The sequence below is a fragment of the Dermochelys coriacea genome, chromosome 9 (genome assembly GCF_009764565.3).
Source record: "Dermochelys coriacea isolate rDerCor1 chromosome 9, rDerCor1.pri.v4, whole genome shotgun sequence".
In the NCBI taxonomy this organism is placed as follows: domain Eukaryota; kingdom Metazoa; phylum Chordata; order Testudines; family Dermochelyidae; genus Dermochelys; species Dermochelys coriacea.
The window spans coordinates 32,639,484-32,653,994 of NC_050076.1; the positions used below are offsets into that span (position 1 = coordinate 32,639,484).

The 14,511-nt window shown below is 40.9% G+C and overlaps 2 protein-coding genes across 4 annotated transcripts in view; one reads left to right on the top strand and one right to left on the bottom strand.

Annotated features, from left to right (window-relative positions):
- The window catches only part of PLS1 (plastin 1), an 88,286-nt gene extending 80,675 nt beyond the window's left edge, over positions 1–7,611 (bottom strand). Inside the window, exon 1 of the mRNA XM_038417587.2 lies at positions 7,198–7,611. The gene's annotated coding sequence lies outside the window, so the exon portion shown is untranslated. The remainder of the gene's footprint in view (positions 1–7,197) is intronic.
- A 1,540-nt stretch (positions 7,612–9,151) lies between these two features.
- ATR (ATR serine/threonine kinase) overlaps positions 9,152–14,511 on the top strand; it is a 98,749-nt gene continuing 93,389 nt past the window's right edge. Inside the window, exons 1-3 of one of the 3 annotated variants that reach the window (XM_038417411.2) lie at positions 9,152–9,458; positions 10,361–10,452; positions 13,022–13,165. In XM_038417411.2, the coding sequence (XP_038273339.1) occupies positions 9,400–9,458; positions 10,361–10,452; positions 13,022–13,165 (295 nt within the window). In that variant the 5' untranslated portion in view covers positions 9,152–9,399. The remainder of the gene's footprint in view (positions 9,459–10,360; positions 10,453–13,021; positions 13,166–14,511) is intronic. The other 2 variants (XM_043492876.1, XM_043492875.1) reach the window with 2 other exon arrangements.

The window sequence follows — 14,511 nt, forward strand, 5'->3', positions numbered from 1 at the left end:
CATTGTTGGGAATTTGATAGGCAAACTATAGCACACAAAATTAAAACTCCATATCCATTCAAGTTAAAGTATGGATTCAGAAGCTGAAAGACAAGGAAAAACTAAACAACATCAAAACTTTTAGTCATGGGAAAATTTAATTATGGATGGAAAGTTGCATGTCCAAACATTAATTTAAATTTATTTTATAAATTTAAGAGTAAAAAAGAGATGTTAATATTAAAAATGAAGTCTATCAGTATATAGATGAAAAGTGGAGTCAGTTTTGTCTAATATATACAGATGGATCCGAAAAAGAAAAAGCAGAAAAAGTATAGCATATTACATACCAAAATTTTGAATTAGTACATCTAAAAGAATATCCAATTTTGTAGCTGTCATGACAGCCAAACTAGTAGCAATTATGCTAGCACTAAACTGGAGCTGGATGTGTATGCACAGCAGTGGCAGTCTTTTTAAAAAAAAAAATCATTTTCAGGCCTTATGTGATTGAAAGCGTGTCTCACTATGGAGTAGTGATTTAATCAATGAAATTATATTTCTAATAACAGAGTTAGTGCAGCTGGGGATATGTGTAGCATTAGCTGGGATGTCAGTGCATATTGGGAGAACAGGGAATGAAATAGCAGGCAAAGCAGGTACAAATACTGTAAGAAATTGAAACATTGTCAGAAATGCCCTTAAGTAAATAGAAATTCAGAAGGCTAATACAGAAAAATTTAAAAGAGGAATGCAAAAAATGTGGATTAACAAAAAAATTGATTTTTTAAAAATTGTACCCTAGAATTGAAGATAATATCATTCAGGGCCTGGGTAGGAACAATGAACTGTTTTTGTTTAGAGTACTAATTGGCCATTGTGGCATAAACAAAAATCTCTTTTGAATAAATATGTACCAGAGGAAAGCTCAGGTTCAAAGAGGAGCTCAGAAAGATACCAAGTCTACTAAGAAAATTAAAACATGCAGGATAAAGTCTGTAAACCATCTCAGTGGGAGGGAGAGATGGAACATTTCTCAGTGTAATGAGGCTTTCACCAACTGTACACTGGGGGGGATGGGGTGGGGGCAAAATCAGTCAGTCAAATGATAATTATGGAAAAGAATCCGCCAAGAAAATCCAGAAACCATTTTTCCTCACAAAGAAAAATCATACATTTTAAGTTCAATTTAGAGTATTAATTTAATTGCACTGGGCCAGATTTGAATTGCAAAGAAGAAAAGAAGAAAGAATTTGGCTAGCAATTTGTACCACTGTACTGAATAAGCACGGCTTTATTTAGAGCATTTATTAACGTTGAATGTACTGAGATTTTTTTCTGTTAAACCTGTTTAGAAAAGGAAGACTTGTGCTTTTTGCAAAAATAATTTGTACTATGCAGCTGTCTAGCTGAAGAGAGTTGTGACACATAATACAGATCAAAGTCCCTACTAACTATTTGAAATCTACTTATCAAAAACAACTCAATCTTACAGCTCATACTGTGACAAATCCTTTAAATTAGCATTCAAGCAAATAAAATCTTCCTGTTCATATAAGGCCTGGTAAGTCAGCTTTTATCTCATGTCAGAGGTGTTACCAGAGGCTGGCTCATAAATGCAGACTGAAATTTACCAATGACTATAGTAGGAGAAAAAGGTTAGCTAATTTTAAATGAATTACTACACTAACTTTGATACCTGAGCAGATTGCTTTGGCTAATACCTGTTACTGATAAAGGAACATGCACAAGAGAACACCAGAAGAAAGATGATAATCATCTCCCCACCAACACATACACATTTCTTTTCCTTTATAAATAATTTATCCCTGAGGCTTAGTGATGCTGTAAATGAATCTACTGTAATCTCACTGATGAGCTGTTATAATGCATATCTTTATTCCTTTTAGAAACATCTAACTAGAATAATTCAGTCTAAAAAAACCCCAGGAACGCATGCATTATATTATATTTAGTAGTACGAAAAACAAACATAGTATAATAAGATGATTGCATGGGTACATGGGTGTCTACACCTATTCTGATTATGGAAAACATTCAAAAGGTCAGTATAATCTAATGGGTCAACGAACCAAATCTTAAATCATGTAACTAGTAATTATATCATACACACATGGGAGAGCAGAAGAGGAGTCACCTTTATTAAATGTTTGATTCTGCTGCCCTCCCTCTCCCTTTTTTTTACATGAATAGCTCCAATAAAGTCGAAATGGTCTCCCAATAAAATCTGACATGAAAGACTACTAAGACTTGTAGTCATCATATAGATTTCAAAGGTGGTATTGTCTTTTATATTAACAACCAGAACTCCTTATTTATATAATTCCATCTAACTAACATTAGGATTTTTTTTAAATATCCTTTTCCATACCATAATAAGTGATGAGCATTAGTCCAGAGCTTGAACTTTGAGGCTGAAATGGATTGGTGTTATGACATTCTATAGGACCTGGTTGACAAACCTCCACAAATCCTCTATACCTAAAAGTCATGGTGTTGGCTTGACCAGATTTCTTTTTTTAGTACTGCATGTAGAATGTATTGCTTCCTAGTAGTTAGTCAAGATACATGGGCTCCTTAACTACTGTGATTATTCTATAATCAGATCTTATTACAGGTATCATCCAGTGCCATTGTGTTGATCAGTTTTAGATCCAATGACTGTTTGATTTCTCACAGCAACAATTACCCCCAAGAACGTGAAGAATTTCTGCCATAAGTATACCACATGTCTTTCTGAGTGCTATGAAAATATTCTCTTTAATTAGTCACTGGTATAAAAAGGCAGGCCCTGGATACTATTGGCAAGTGAAACGGGTGCTAAACATAAGGATATAGGTGCAAACTTTTGTATGAAATGAAATCTGTTCCATCCACACAAAGCCCATGTATTTTTGACTTAATGCTGGTGGAGTGCAGAAGTTCTGGGAACATAAAATCCACCCTTCCAATTCAATTAATTGTAAAAACAGGTATAATTTGTTGATTTAAGGACATTTATTTTGCATATTTTGACATACGATATTGACAGTTTATGAATCTCTAACTTTTTAAATCTCAATATCTACTGTTATTTAATAATTTTCCAGACCTACCTCCATAATTTCCAGCAAATGTGAAGCATTGATATTATCCAGCAAAATTACATATATGAAAAATAAAAATATAAATAGGCTTGGCAGAATTCAATTTTTATAACACCCAAAAAGGTGTTAGATGCTTTACAAATATGCAAGACCAATCCCAACCCCAAATAATTTACTAATCATGCAGACAATTACAGATATGCTTAAATTTACACTGTGAGTAAACCCATTTAAATCAGTAGGACTTCTCATGCAAGTTAAATTAAGCTAAAGCATAAGTGTTTGCAAGATCAGGGCTTATATAGATAACATATAGATCTAAAACAAAAGAGACAAGAAACATTTTTGTTTGTGATGTGTTATCTTTTCTTTCCTTACTCTATCTATTATAACAGCTTTTGTCATATAGTTGAATTTCTATCCATCTGCTTTTTAGTGGCCAGTTAGTTTTCAGTCCTTACCTTATGTTTTATTTTTAAATCTTTTCTTCTAATCAATTTTTATTTATCTCTTATTCTATTTTCAGTAATCAAACCAATATTACAATTATTGGATTCATTTTAAGGACTTGATTTTACTTTCATTGTATCTTGTGCCATTCCATTCCAGTTTTATGATGTACAGGAAACAGTATAATCTACATGGCAATCATCCATTCTGTCAGATAGGTTAGTGCAAACTTCATGACCATATATGGAAATAAACCTTCAGGTAAACACATGGCTATCAGGTGTACTTGTAGCCCCATACAACTGATAAATTATCATCAGAACCTTGCTCTCACATCAAATTGGTATCTATATGGCCCAGGTATTCATTCCACCAACCTGACTGCCCTTGCTCTGAACAAGTCTAACCATCATGCCATCCTCCACTGGTCAACATTCCCTAATGCAGCAAATGCCAGCACAGCAGCTGCACTGTGCGTTGGTTTATGATGGAGTATACCAGGCATTCTGTGCCTCCTGCCAAAGACCTGACTGCCTTAGTGTCCCTGCCCTCAGAAGTGGCCCTTTAAGAAGAGATGGGCAGTGAATTTGGCTCTTCAGGCTTTGCCTTGGGTCAGCTGCTGGAGGAACAAGAACTACTTAGTTGTTCTGCATCTGGAAGGACTAAAAGCAGGCAGAGGCCAACCAGGGCCCATCAGGCCAGATAAAAAAGGCTGGCTGCTTCTATTAAAGGTCAATTGTGTGTGAAGTCAGGCCTGGTCAGAGATTAATTCTGACTGCACTTTTTGTTTAGGTCAATGAGAGACTTATGATTTATTTTGTAGAGAATAAGGCATAGGTGGCTTATCCTGAGTTAGACATTAACTGGGCTCCTGAAAATTAGGCAAGCTCATTTCTCAAGATGTCCCCTGGCTCAGGTGAATCAATGACATGGTTGTGACCCAGGGATCTCTTTGTACCAACTGGGAGAGGGCTCAGAGGTACATAAGTGTTACAAGGCCTCGTGTCTACATACTAGTCTGCCAAGGAATGTCATGTAAGGCCTCTAATGAAAGTCTGTGTCACACTAGTCATGATAATAATTGTGAGATGTATGTGCAGTTAGTGTGTAAGAAGATATGTATATACTCATTATAAATTATGTTTTTAAGGCCTTGTAGTTAAAGGGAGATCAGTCATGTCTTGAGACAAACTTCTCCAGACAGTAGGTGGGAGACACATATTTCCTTATCTAAGGATTGTGTTTCTTACAATAGAAGTCTATTAATATACAAAATCAAATGCTAATTAGGAGTTTGCTGGGACTTCAAAAGAAAATGAGAAAGGCAGCAGAGGGAGATAGAAGAAGTGATCCTTGCCCCCCCCCCCCCAAAAAAGTTGTTACTGAGCCATTTATTGTCTGTCTGGTCTTTGCTAATGGATACTGAAACAGGGATGGTTCTGGGTTTTGTGGGGCCCTGTAAAATGTAAGCTATAGAGCCTCTAGAACAGTGCTTCTCAAGCTATCTGATGTGGGGGACCAGCAATTTTTTTTTCCAATGTGCGCGCAGACCGGCAGCCGATGGCTCACGGACTGGCATGGGTCCGCGGACCACCAATTTGGGTAGCACTGCTCTCGAAGATTTCCATAGTCCACATAGCACATTGGGATTTGAGTATGGAGCAGGTCAAGGTTTCTTGCCATAAGGGGAATATTGGAGAGTTTTAGCAATAGGGCAGGGCAGGCACAGGGAAATTTGTCAATAAGGTTACATCACTTGGAAGGAATCAGCAAGGATAGCTTTGACAAATGGGAGAAACTTAGGATCCCACAATTAATTTTTCATATTTTGTCAGGGGACTTGGTTGTGGCGGACTGTTGGGTGAGGCCATTTCATAGAAGAGGCACTCACAGAAACAGCAGGAGTATCACATACTGACATAATTGGCATATGCTCATAGCTGGCCCTGTATTAAAATGAAATTATATATAATCCTGAATTTATGACACAGTGAAATGTTATAGAAATATATATCATAAATGCATTATTGTGATTTCACTGCTAGACTAGGAGGCTTGTAAGGAAAAATACTTATTTAAGCACTTCTGTGTCCTAGTGATGCTCTTATGTACTCTATGGCCTAATAAATGTGTGCTATACATCCTCTCTGGGCTTGCAATTGGAATTAAAAAAATGCTAATACTCTACCCACATTGGTCCTACAGACCCAAAATAACTAGATGTTTTTCCTAAAATTACCAGCAATTAAGCAGTTAATAATGTTGACATTTGAACTGCCACTGTGTACAAAGTTAATACAAATAGTGCAGTTCATATTTTTTTCTATTGTTTCTACTTAGCTGAAGACTCAGGAAAACAGTGCTGGATCAGTTCATATTTGGAAGGTTATCTTCACAACCCTAAGGGTTGGACAATTGTTTTTTAAATTAAAGCTTAAATTCTGCAGATATGTATATGCCTACCAGAAAATTGCAAATTGGATCCCTAGTTTAATCTGATCTTTAGTCTTTTCATCCCAAAATTTGATGCCACATGGCAGACACCAGGCAAAGCTTAGGGCTTCTGACTGCACATTGGGAATGACACTCAAAGGGGTTAGTATATATGTTCAACTAGCAGCCAATACTGCAATAAATAATTTTAAAAAATAAAAATTAAACACAATTGTCACAGATTGTGTGTTTGAAAGTCTCCTGAAATATCCCAGTTCCTTCCTATCATATCAAATAGGGCTTTGATCTTGAAAGGGTAGATCAAGCAGACAGATATTTAAATTTAGCTGTATATATTACATGTAAGGGTGGGGGGGAGTGTGACCTTTATGAATGAAAAGTGAACTCCCAACAACTTCCTGAAGAGAATTCATTTAAAACGATTCAGAAATTGGGACACAGACACAGCCATTTCATTTCCTTGTCTGTTTTACATGCAACATTCAAGTTTCAGAGCTGGGAAAGTGGCACCAGAAACAGAACCCACATAAAGGGTTTTATTTCAGCCTGTGATTACATACAAACCATAAACAATGCAAGCAAGACATTCATGTGATTGAAAACAAATACAATAAAGACAGTACGTCCCAATTAGAAAAGAAAAATCAAAACTACAATCCCCTCTTGCCTAGTCTCCTGGCTATTAATATCTACATTTAGACACACACTGAGAAAACTCGTTCTTTGCTTCCATATCCTGCAGACTGATTATGTAGGGCAATATATGATTCATCAGAGCTCCTTATTCTCCATCATATCCTATTCACTCTATTAAAATATTCCTTTAATTTGGTGTCTGGTGTGAGGAAGCAGGTTGTCAAAGTGAGATCTGATCGGTCTAGTTCCTCATGATCAACTTGCTGAGAGCGACTTTCGGGGGATTTTATTCTGTTTTTCATACTTTATGTGTTAAGTCTGTTTGTTTAAAATGAAAATTTAAAAATAACCTGAATGTTTTAAAATATTTTGAATATAACCCTCCCAATGAGAGCAGCAGCTGGCTGGCTAGAATGAACTGTAAAAAGCGTAAAGTTGATCAGTGCCGGAGATATTCTGGGAACCACAGTAAATGCATCTTGTCAGCAAAGCCAAGGAACCCCACCCCCTCTCCCTCCAAAAGGTGGCTGGAGGGCACATTTAACACAAGGGCTTGTCCAGACCCCAGTACCTGCTGCTGGTCCTGTATCAGCTCCTACTCCTGCTCCAGCGTCTGTGCCAACCGCTGCTACAATACTGGCTGCGAACTAGACACCTGCTGCCGGGAGCCACCGAACATCCGCTGGACAGGCAGCTGCAGAGGCCAATCCTACTGCGTCCCTGGAGTGGGGCTCGGCTCCGAGTGGCGAGCTCCCTCCAGAGGGCTGGACAGGACTGAGTGGCACTACCGAGGTGTCCGTGTCCAGTGCCTTCATTAGATAGTCCTGTGGCTGAAGGAATTAAATAGTCGTTGGGAGACGGTGGGATGGGTACCAAGAATCCCTGCCCTTGAGGAGAGAGAGAGAAGGGGGAACCAGGGGCCCTGCTCTCGCTGGGAAATCGTGAGGTAACCAGGAGGGTGGCATTTTCTTAGCGCAGGGGCATCATAGGACGACAGAATTCACTGCTTTAAAACCCTCTTGAAAAAGAAGTATTAACATGGGATGATGCAGGGCAGAGTCCACGCCCCCCATTCCGGGCAGGGAGGAGGAGGAGGAGCGGGCTGGCTGCTTCCCGAATAAGAGCCCCGGTTTTGCGTATCCTCGCCCCAGTGTAGTGAAGAATAGAGAGAAGATCAAACAAAAATAATCCTGGGCCAGGGCGTCCCTTACTGGTCAGCTCGCACTGAGGAACCCACGGTTCAGCGACCCCTTAAATCTGGCATCTAGGCTACTATCCTGTTGCCCACACGCCTAAAACCAGCCTTGAGTCTGAGACCTTCCCCCCCCCCCCCGCTTAAATCTCCCGGGGGAGCGCCTCAGACTTGCGCTGTGCTGTGAGTCTGCTGGTGACTTGAAGGAACTTTCTCTGCATAATTATCCACGAGACCTAATTGTAGAGCCAAATTTACCTCAGACCCCTTTCATTACTAGACACCAACGGGGAAAAAATAGCTCACGAAGCAGAAAAATGTTATTGATGATTACAAAATATGACTTCCATCTCATGATGAACTTCCTGCATTCCTATTTCTCTTGTGACCGTTTTCCCTCCCTCTTTTTATTTTACACACATGATCCCTGAAAAGAAAAGGAGTACTTGTGGCACCTTAGAGACTAACACATTTATTAGAGCATAAGCTTTATCTTCATCAGATGCATAGAATGGAACATATAGTAAGAAGATATATATACATACAGAGAACACTACAGCTCACTTCATTGGATGCATTTCGTGAGCTGTAGCTTCACGAAAGCTTATGCTCAAATAAATGTGTTAGTCTCTACGGTGCCACAAGTACTCCTTTTCTTTTTGCGAATACAGACTAACACGGCTGCTACTCTGATCCCTGAAAAGTTGGTAGGTTGTTGTTGGCTGTGACAAATCTCTCGAGGGTAATTAAAATTTGGGATTGAAAAAACTGCTTGAGTTTTAAATCAGGTGAATAAATACATAGTACTTGTAAATCTATTATCTGGATTGACAGGTTTCAGAGTAGCAGCTGTGTTAGTCTGTATTCGCAAAAAGAAAAGGAGTCCTTGTGGCACCTTAGAGACTAACGAAGTGAGCTGTAGCTCATGTTCAAATAAATTTGTTAGTCTCTAAGGTGCCACAAGTACTCCTTTTCTATCTGGATTGAATGGCTTCAAATATTTTCTGTACAATATTGGAGTGAATGAAAAAGAAGACTGCCACTGCATTCAGTGTATTTGAGACAGAGAAACTGGGGCGCTGGCATCTCCGTAGCAATAAAAGATACTAAGATGCCTGCATACGTGCCGGTATGCTGATTTGCTCAACTGGCGTAAACAAACTGTTTAGAGACTAAGCTATTTCTGCATTTTCACTCTTAATGTACAACTCCTGCCGCCAGCACATTGCTGATCTGCAGTGAATTATCAGCAGTAGATTTTAATAAATACATAATTTAAAGTGTTTCCTGTTCAGCCCTTAAAGTCTGTGCTGAATACATTCTTCAGTGATCTCTCTCATGTATTGCTCTTAGCTGAGGCAAAGCTGCCCGTGCGGCGCGTCAGAGCAACAGACCAGCCTCTACTAGGGAGCAAGGAGGAAGGAGAACGCGTTTGCTCTACGGCATGCTAGGAACTGAGTCGTTTTGAGCCTAGCCGGGCACCGTCTAGAGCTCTCTCTCCCGCCTCGGAGAGCCGCGCTCCTGGCGGCGTTTTCTAGCCGGCGGTGCTGCTGCTGCTGGGGCCGGGGCTGGCCAGCCGCAATGGCCGAGCAGGGGTTGGAGCTGGCGTCTATGATCCCAGCCCTCAGGGAGCTGGGCGGGTAGGTCTGCAGCGACCCCGCACAGACACCGCCTTTCCCCGCCCCCCTCAGAGGCAGGAGCCTCCGGCTGCGCCTGCTGGAGCTCCGCCATGTCCCGTGAAAACCCACTTAGCAAATGCTTGGTTGTCAGCGCTGGTCTCCAGACCAGCATTATAGCAGAGCCGTAGCATGGCTTCCTTATATTGCAATGGCAGCTGGGTTCCCAGGCTGTGATGATGATTTATATGCAGTGCTATTAAAACCAACTAGAAATAACACTTTACATGTTATTTGAAACAACTATTGCAAAAAATCCCTCATCATGTTGGTTGAACTCCTGGCACAGTCCTCTCTGGCCTCATTTACTCTCCTTCTATTCTAAAATCTACGAAGCCCTTTTTAGTGTCAACCTCTGACTGTCTTTCTGCTACTGTTTTGTTATTAACTTTGTCTTTGTGCTATTTAACTCTGCAAAGCTTTGTGGACCACTTGTTTGTTTATAGGTTTATCTACGATGCTCATTCACTGCAATATCTTAGCACCTCAAAAATGCTAATGATTTATCCTCCCAACAATGCTATGATGTAGGAAAGTACTATTAGTACCATTATACAGAGAGAACAATTAAGATGTAGTGACGTTAAATTGTTCTAAGTCCCACAGTCTTGTTGTATGAAAGCCAGGAATAGAAACCAGATTTGCTGTATCCCAGTGCAGTACCTGACAATCCTGCTTCTCTCATACATAGTACAACCTTTTCTGATTTTAAAGACTTTTAGAAGGAACCAATGCCAAATTTGAAATTCAGTGTATAATATTGTATTGCTCAGTCAATTTAAATAACTGGTCTTTTTTAACTTTAAAATGAAAAAGTATTCAGGTGGTAATATACGCTTTATAACTAGCTTTATTTTTAATTTCAGTGCCAGTCCAGAGGAATATAATACTGTTGTGCAGAAGCCAAGACAAATTCTCTGCCAGTTCATTGACAGAATACTTACAGATGTAGATGTTGGTAAGTGAAGCAGGTTTTTAGTGGCAATCCGTTTCCTTCAAATACAATAGAACCCTGCTAATCTGCATTTTGTACATTCTCATCAAAAACTTGGTACTCTCTTCCTCTCACTTCAACACACATTTAGTAACAGAACAAGGTCTCATGTTGTCCTGATTTAATTATTTTTATAAAATATTTAACAGAGTACTTACTAGTTAAACCTAAACTATAATTGTCAGAATAAATAAACAGCTATTATGATGCATTAAATATGAAGGCTTCTGCATAGTAAAATGTACTTTTGAGGTTCAGATCCTGAAAAGCCTTACTTGCAGATGAGTAGGACCCTACCAAATTCATGGTCCATTCTGGTCAATTTCATGGCCAGAAGGTTTTAAAATTGGTCAGTTTCATGATTTCAGATGTTTACATCTGAAATTTCATGCTGTTGTGACCGTGGGGGTCCTGACCCAAAATGGGATCATGGGGCAGGAGGGGTTGCAAAGTTGTTGTGGGGCGGGTCCTAAGATTGCCACCCTCACTTCTGTGCTGCCTAGGCTGCAATCTCTGAGCTTCCTGCAGTTACAGGAGTTTCCCGGAGGTGGAAGTGAGTAGGATCTCCCCCATGCTGCTAGGAGCACCCCAGCTGCAGCCTCCTAGCCGCTAGTCCAACCCAGTGACAGATTAAGGTAGGGGCCCCTGGCCAATTTGGGAGCCCCCCCAGAAAAATGGGTGCCCCATAAGAAGCCCTAGGGTGGAAACCCCAACTGGCTCACCCCGAGTCCCATCAGGAGCCCTGGAGGAAGGAGCCCCAAGCCGCAGCTGCAGGGCTGAAGCCTTGAGCCCAGACTGCCCTGAGCCGTGGCTAGGGGACAGAAGCCCCAAGCCCAGGCTGCCCCAAACTCTGGCTGAAGCGGCAGAAGTCCAGAGTTTGGCTGCTTCAGCTGCAGGGGGGTGGTAGCCCCGAGCCCCAGCTGGTGCAGGGGAGAGGGGCGGAAGCTCAGAGCCCGAGCTGCCAGAGGAGGAAGCTCGGTACCTGGAGCTGCGGCAGGAGTTGCGAGGTGGGGGTGCAGAACCCCAGAGCCTGGGCTGCCCCAGCTGCAGCTACCGGGAGCAGAAGCCTGCAGCCCGGCAGGAGCCATTGGGGGAGGAAGCCCAGAGCTTGGCGCTTGGAGCTGCAGCAGGAGCCACGTGGGGGTGGGGAGCATGAAAGGCCGGAGCCCAACTCTTGGGCTGCTGCAATGCAGGAGTGAGGGTGTACAATCCTCATTTCTGTGTTGCCTTTGGAGGTGGGTACACCCTTTGGAGGTGATCTCCCCACCAAGAGCAGCCATGCCGGGGAAGGGCAACTCCTGTCCTTCCCCAGTGTGTCTGGACTATCAGTTAGGAGCCCTGGGCTCCCATCAGCAAGAGGAAGGGATGATTTGACGGTCCATGACATGTTTTTCATGGCTGTGAAATTGGTAGGACCCTACTCACATGAAAAGGATTTGCAGGATTGAGTTCTTATGTCAACAATTGTAGTTAATTTTTTAATTTTAGATGACTGTTATAATAAATGTTAACACTTGTTAATTCATAGTGGAGCTTCTAGTTGTCTGTGAATTAACAAAGCTCTGCTGTTTCTGGAATACATGCATCCCCTTTGTCTTGTATTTATATAAGAACTTTGTTGCAAATTTACAAATAGATATGTAATAATAGATTCTTTCAAGGACATGATCTCATCCAGTAGATTAGATATGGCTCTTTGCTTAATGAACTAGTCATGTAAGTAACATGCACATATGTGACGTACACTATGATGTGTTTGTTATTTCTTGAGACACATGAGGTGATTGAGATCTTCTATTTTATCTCACTATTTTTCTACTAGTAAAAAAAAATCTGCTTTGAATGTTGCTTCTGAATACGTGGACGTTATCACATAAATCCTCTGGTAACTTAATTACTATCTGATCATGAGAATTTGTATAAATAAGTTCTCCTGTGTCTTTTTCTATAAACCATGAGGATTTAGAAAAATCTGAGATGGTGTAGTGATGGGTTAGATGTTTTTGGTTTGTTGTGCAAGCCAACTGTGGGATAATCCAGGATTTCTTGATTATTTCATTGAATGTATTGGATATAACAGGCTGTGGGGATGGTGAGAGGGGTCTTACATTTCTTCCAGCTTTAGAATAATTTTTACTGTGTTTTCTGCTTGGATTTCTCTAACTTTCGTCAAGTTTGTTTCGGAAAAAACAGCAAGTCTTACTGTTTGCCATTTTCTACTGGTTGTATATATAGGTGGTATTAAAAGAATTGCATGTTAATCCACCTTGATAGTACCCATACAAGTAATTAAGACAAATATCTTTTATATAGTTTAATTCTTCTATATATTGATGTGACATACAGTAGAATACAATATCTACAGTTGAGTATATGTATATTGTGAGCACGTAATAATGAAATATTCTCCTGATTTGTAGCCATACAAAATCCATATTGTGTTGCGCTACAGTAGTTTCCATAGTGGAAATGTTTCTTGAAGTTTGAAGTTACTACGGTGCAGTAGTAATGCAAATATTTATTTTCTTTTCAGTTGCTTTGGAACTTGTCAAGAAAATTGATTCTCAGCCAAGTTCTGTGATGCTCCTTGATTTTATTCAACACATCATGAAATCTTCCCCTCTTATGTTTGTAAATGTGAGTGAAAATCACCAGGAAACTGAGTGCAGTTGCATTGGTGAGTTTTCTGAAACATTTTTGCTTAGGTTATTTTCAGTGTTTAATTTATTACATTTCAATATTATACCCAGCAGATTTCACAAATATCTGCTGCCCTATTTTTGCTCTCTTCCACATGCTTGTTTTGCATGTTGTGAATTAAATGATAGCGTGATTTAAATGTGTGATGCATCCGATGAAGTGAGTTGTGGCTCACGAAAGCTTATGCTCTAATAAATTTGTTAGTCTCTAAGGTGCCACAAGTACTCCTTTTCTTTATCCAAGGACAGAATCTGATCCTCTTGTTCATCACTGTTGCTTGTCCATAAAGACACTGGCCAGCTCCCATCTGGGAGGCATCCTGAAGATGTGGTAATTTCTTGAGTTTTGGCAAGCACGCTAAGAGGTGGCATGCCAAAGAGACAGAAGAAGGATCTGCAGCGATTGGGAGCGTATATTGAGACAGGCGTCCTGACCCAAAATCAGTTCCTCCAGTTGGGATTCAATTTCTCTTCCTGAATTCTTCTCAGCGAATGCCCCATTCCTGGAAGAAGCAATATGGAGGCAGTATGCGGTTGCAACAGAGGCTAAGGGATGGAAATTTCCTTACATGAAATCAAGAACAGCTCTGTGCTGAAGAGTGGGTTAGTTGCTGAAAACAGGTGGGCGGTGAGGGTAATGAGATGAGCTACTTGCCTAAAAGGAAGCAGGGAAAACTTAGGGCTAAGGCCATGTCTACGCTACAAAAGTACTCCGATTTTACAGAAGTTGATTTTTGGGAACAGATTGTATAAAGTCGAGTGCATGCGTCCACACTAAGCACATTAATTCGGCGGTGTGCGTCCACAGTACCGTGGCAAGCGTCGACATTCCGAGCTGTGCACTGTGGGTAGCTATCCCACAGTTCCCGTAGTTCCCACTGCCCATTGGAATTCTGGGCTGAACTCCCAATGCCTGATGGGGCCAAAAATTTGTCACAGGTGGTTATGGGTATATGTTGTGAGTCAACTCTCCCTCCCTCCATGAAAGCAACAGCAGACAATCATTTCGCGCCCTTTTCCCTGGATTGCTCAAGCAGATGCCATAGCACGACAAGCAAGGAGCCGGTTCAGCTCACCGTAGCAGTTATGACCATTGTAAACACCTCGCGCATTATCGTGCAGTTTATGCAGAACCAGCACCTGAAAAGCCAGGCGAGGAGGCGACGGCAGCGCAGTGATGAGGACGTGGACACAGATTTCTCTAAAATCGTGGTCCCCGGCAATTTGGAGATCATGGTGTTACTGGGGCAGGCTCATGCCGAGGAATGCCAATTCTGGGCCCGGGAAACAAGCACAGAGTGGTGGGACTGCATAGTGTTGCAGG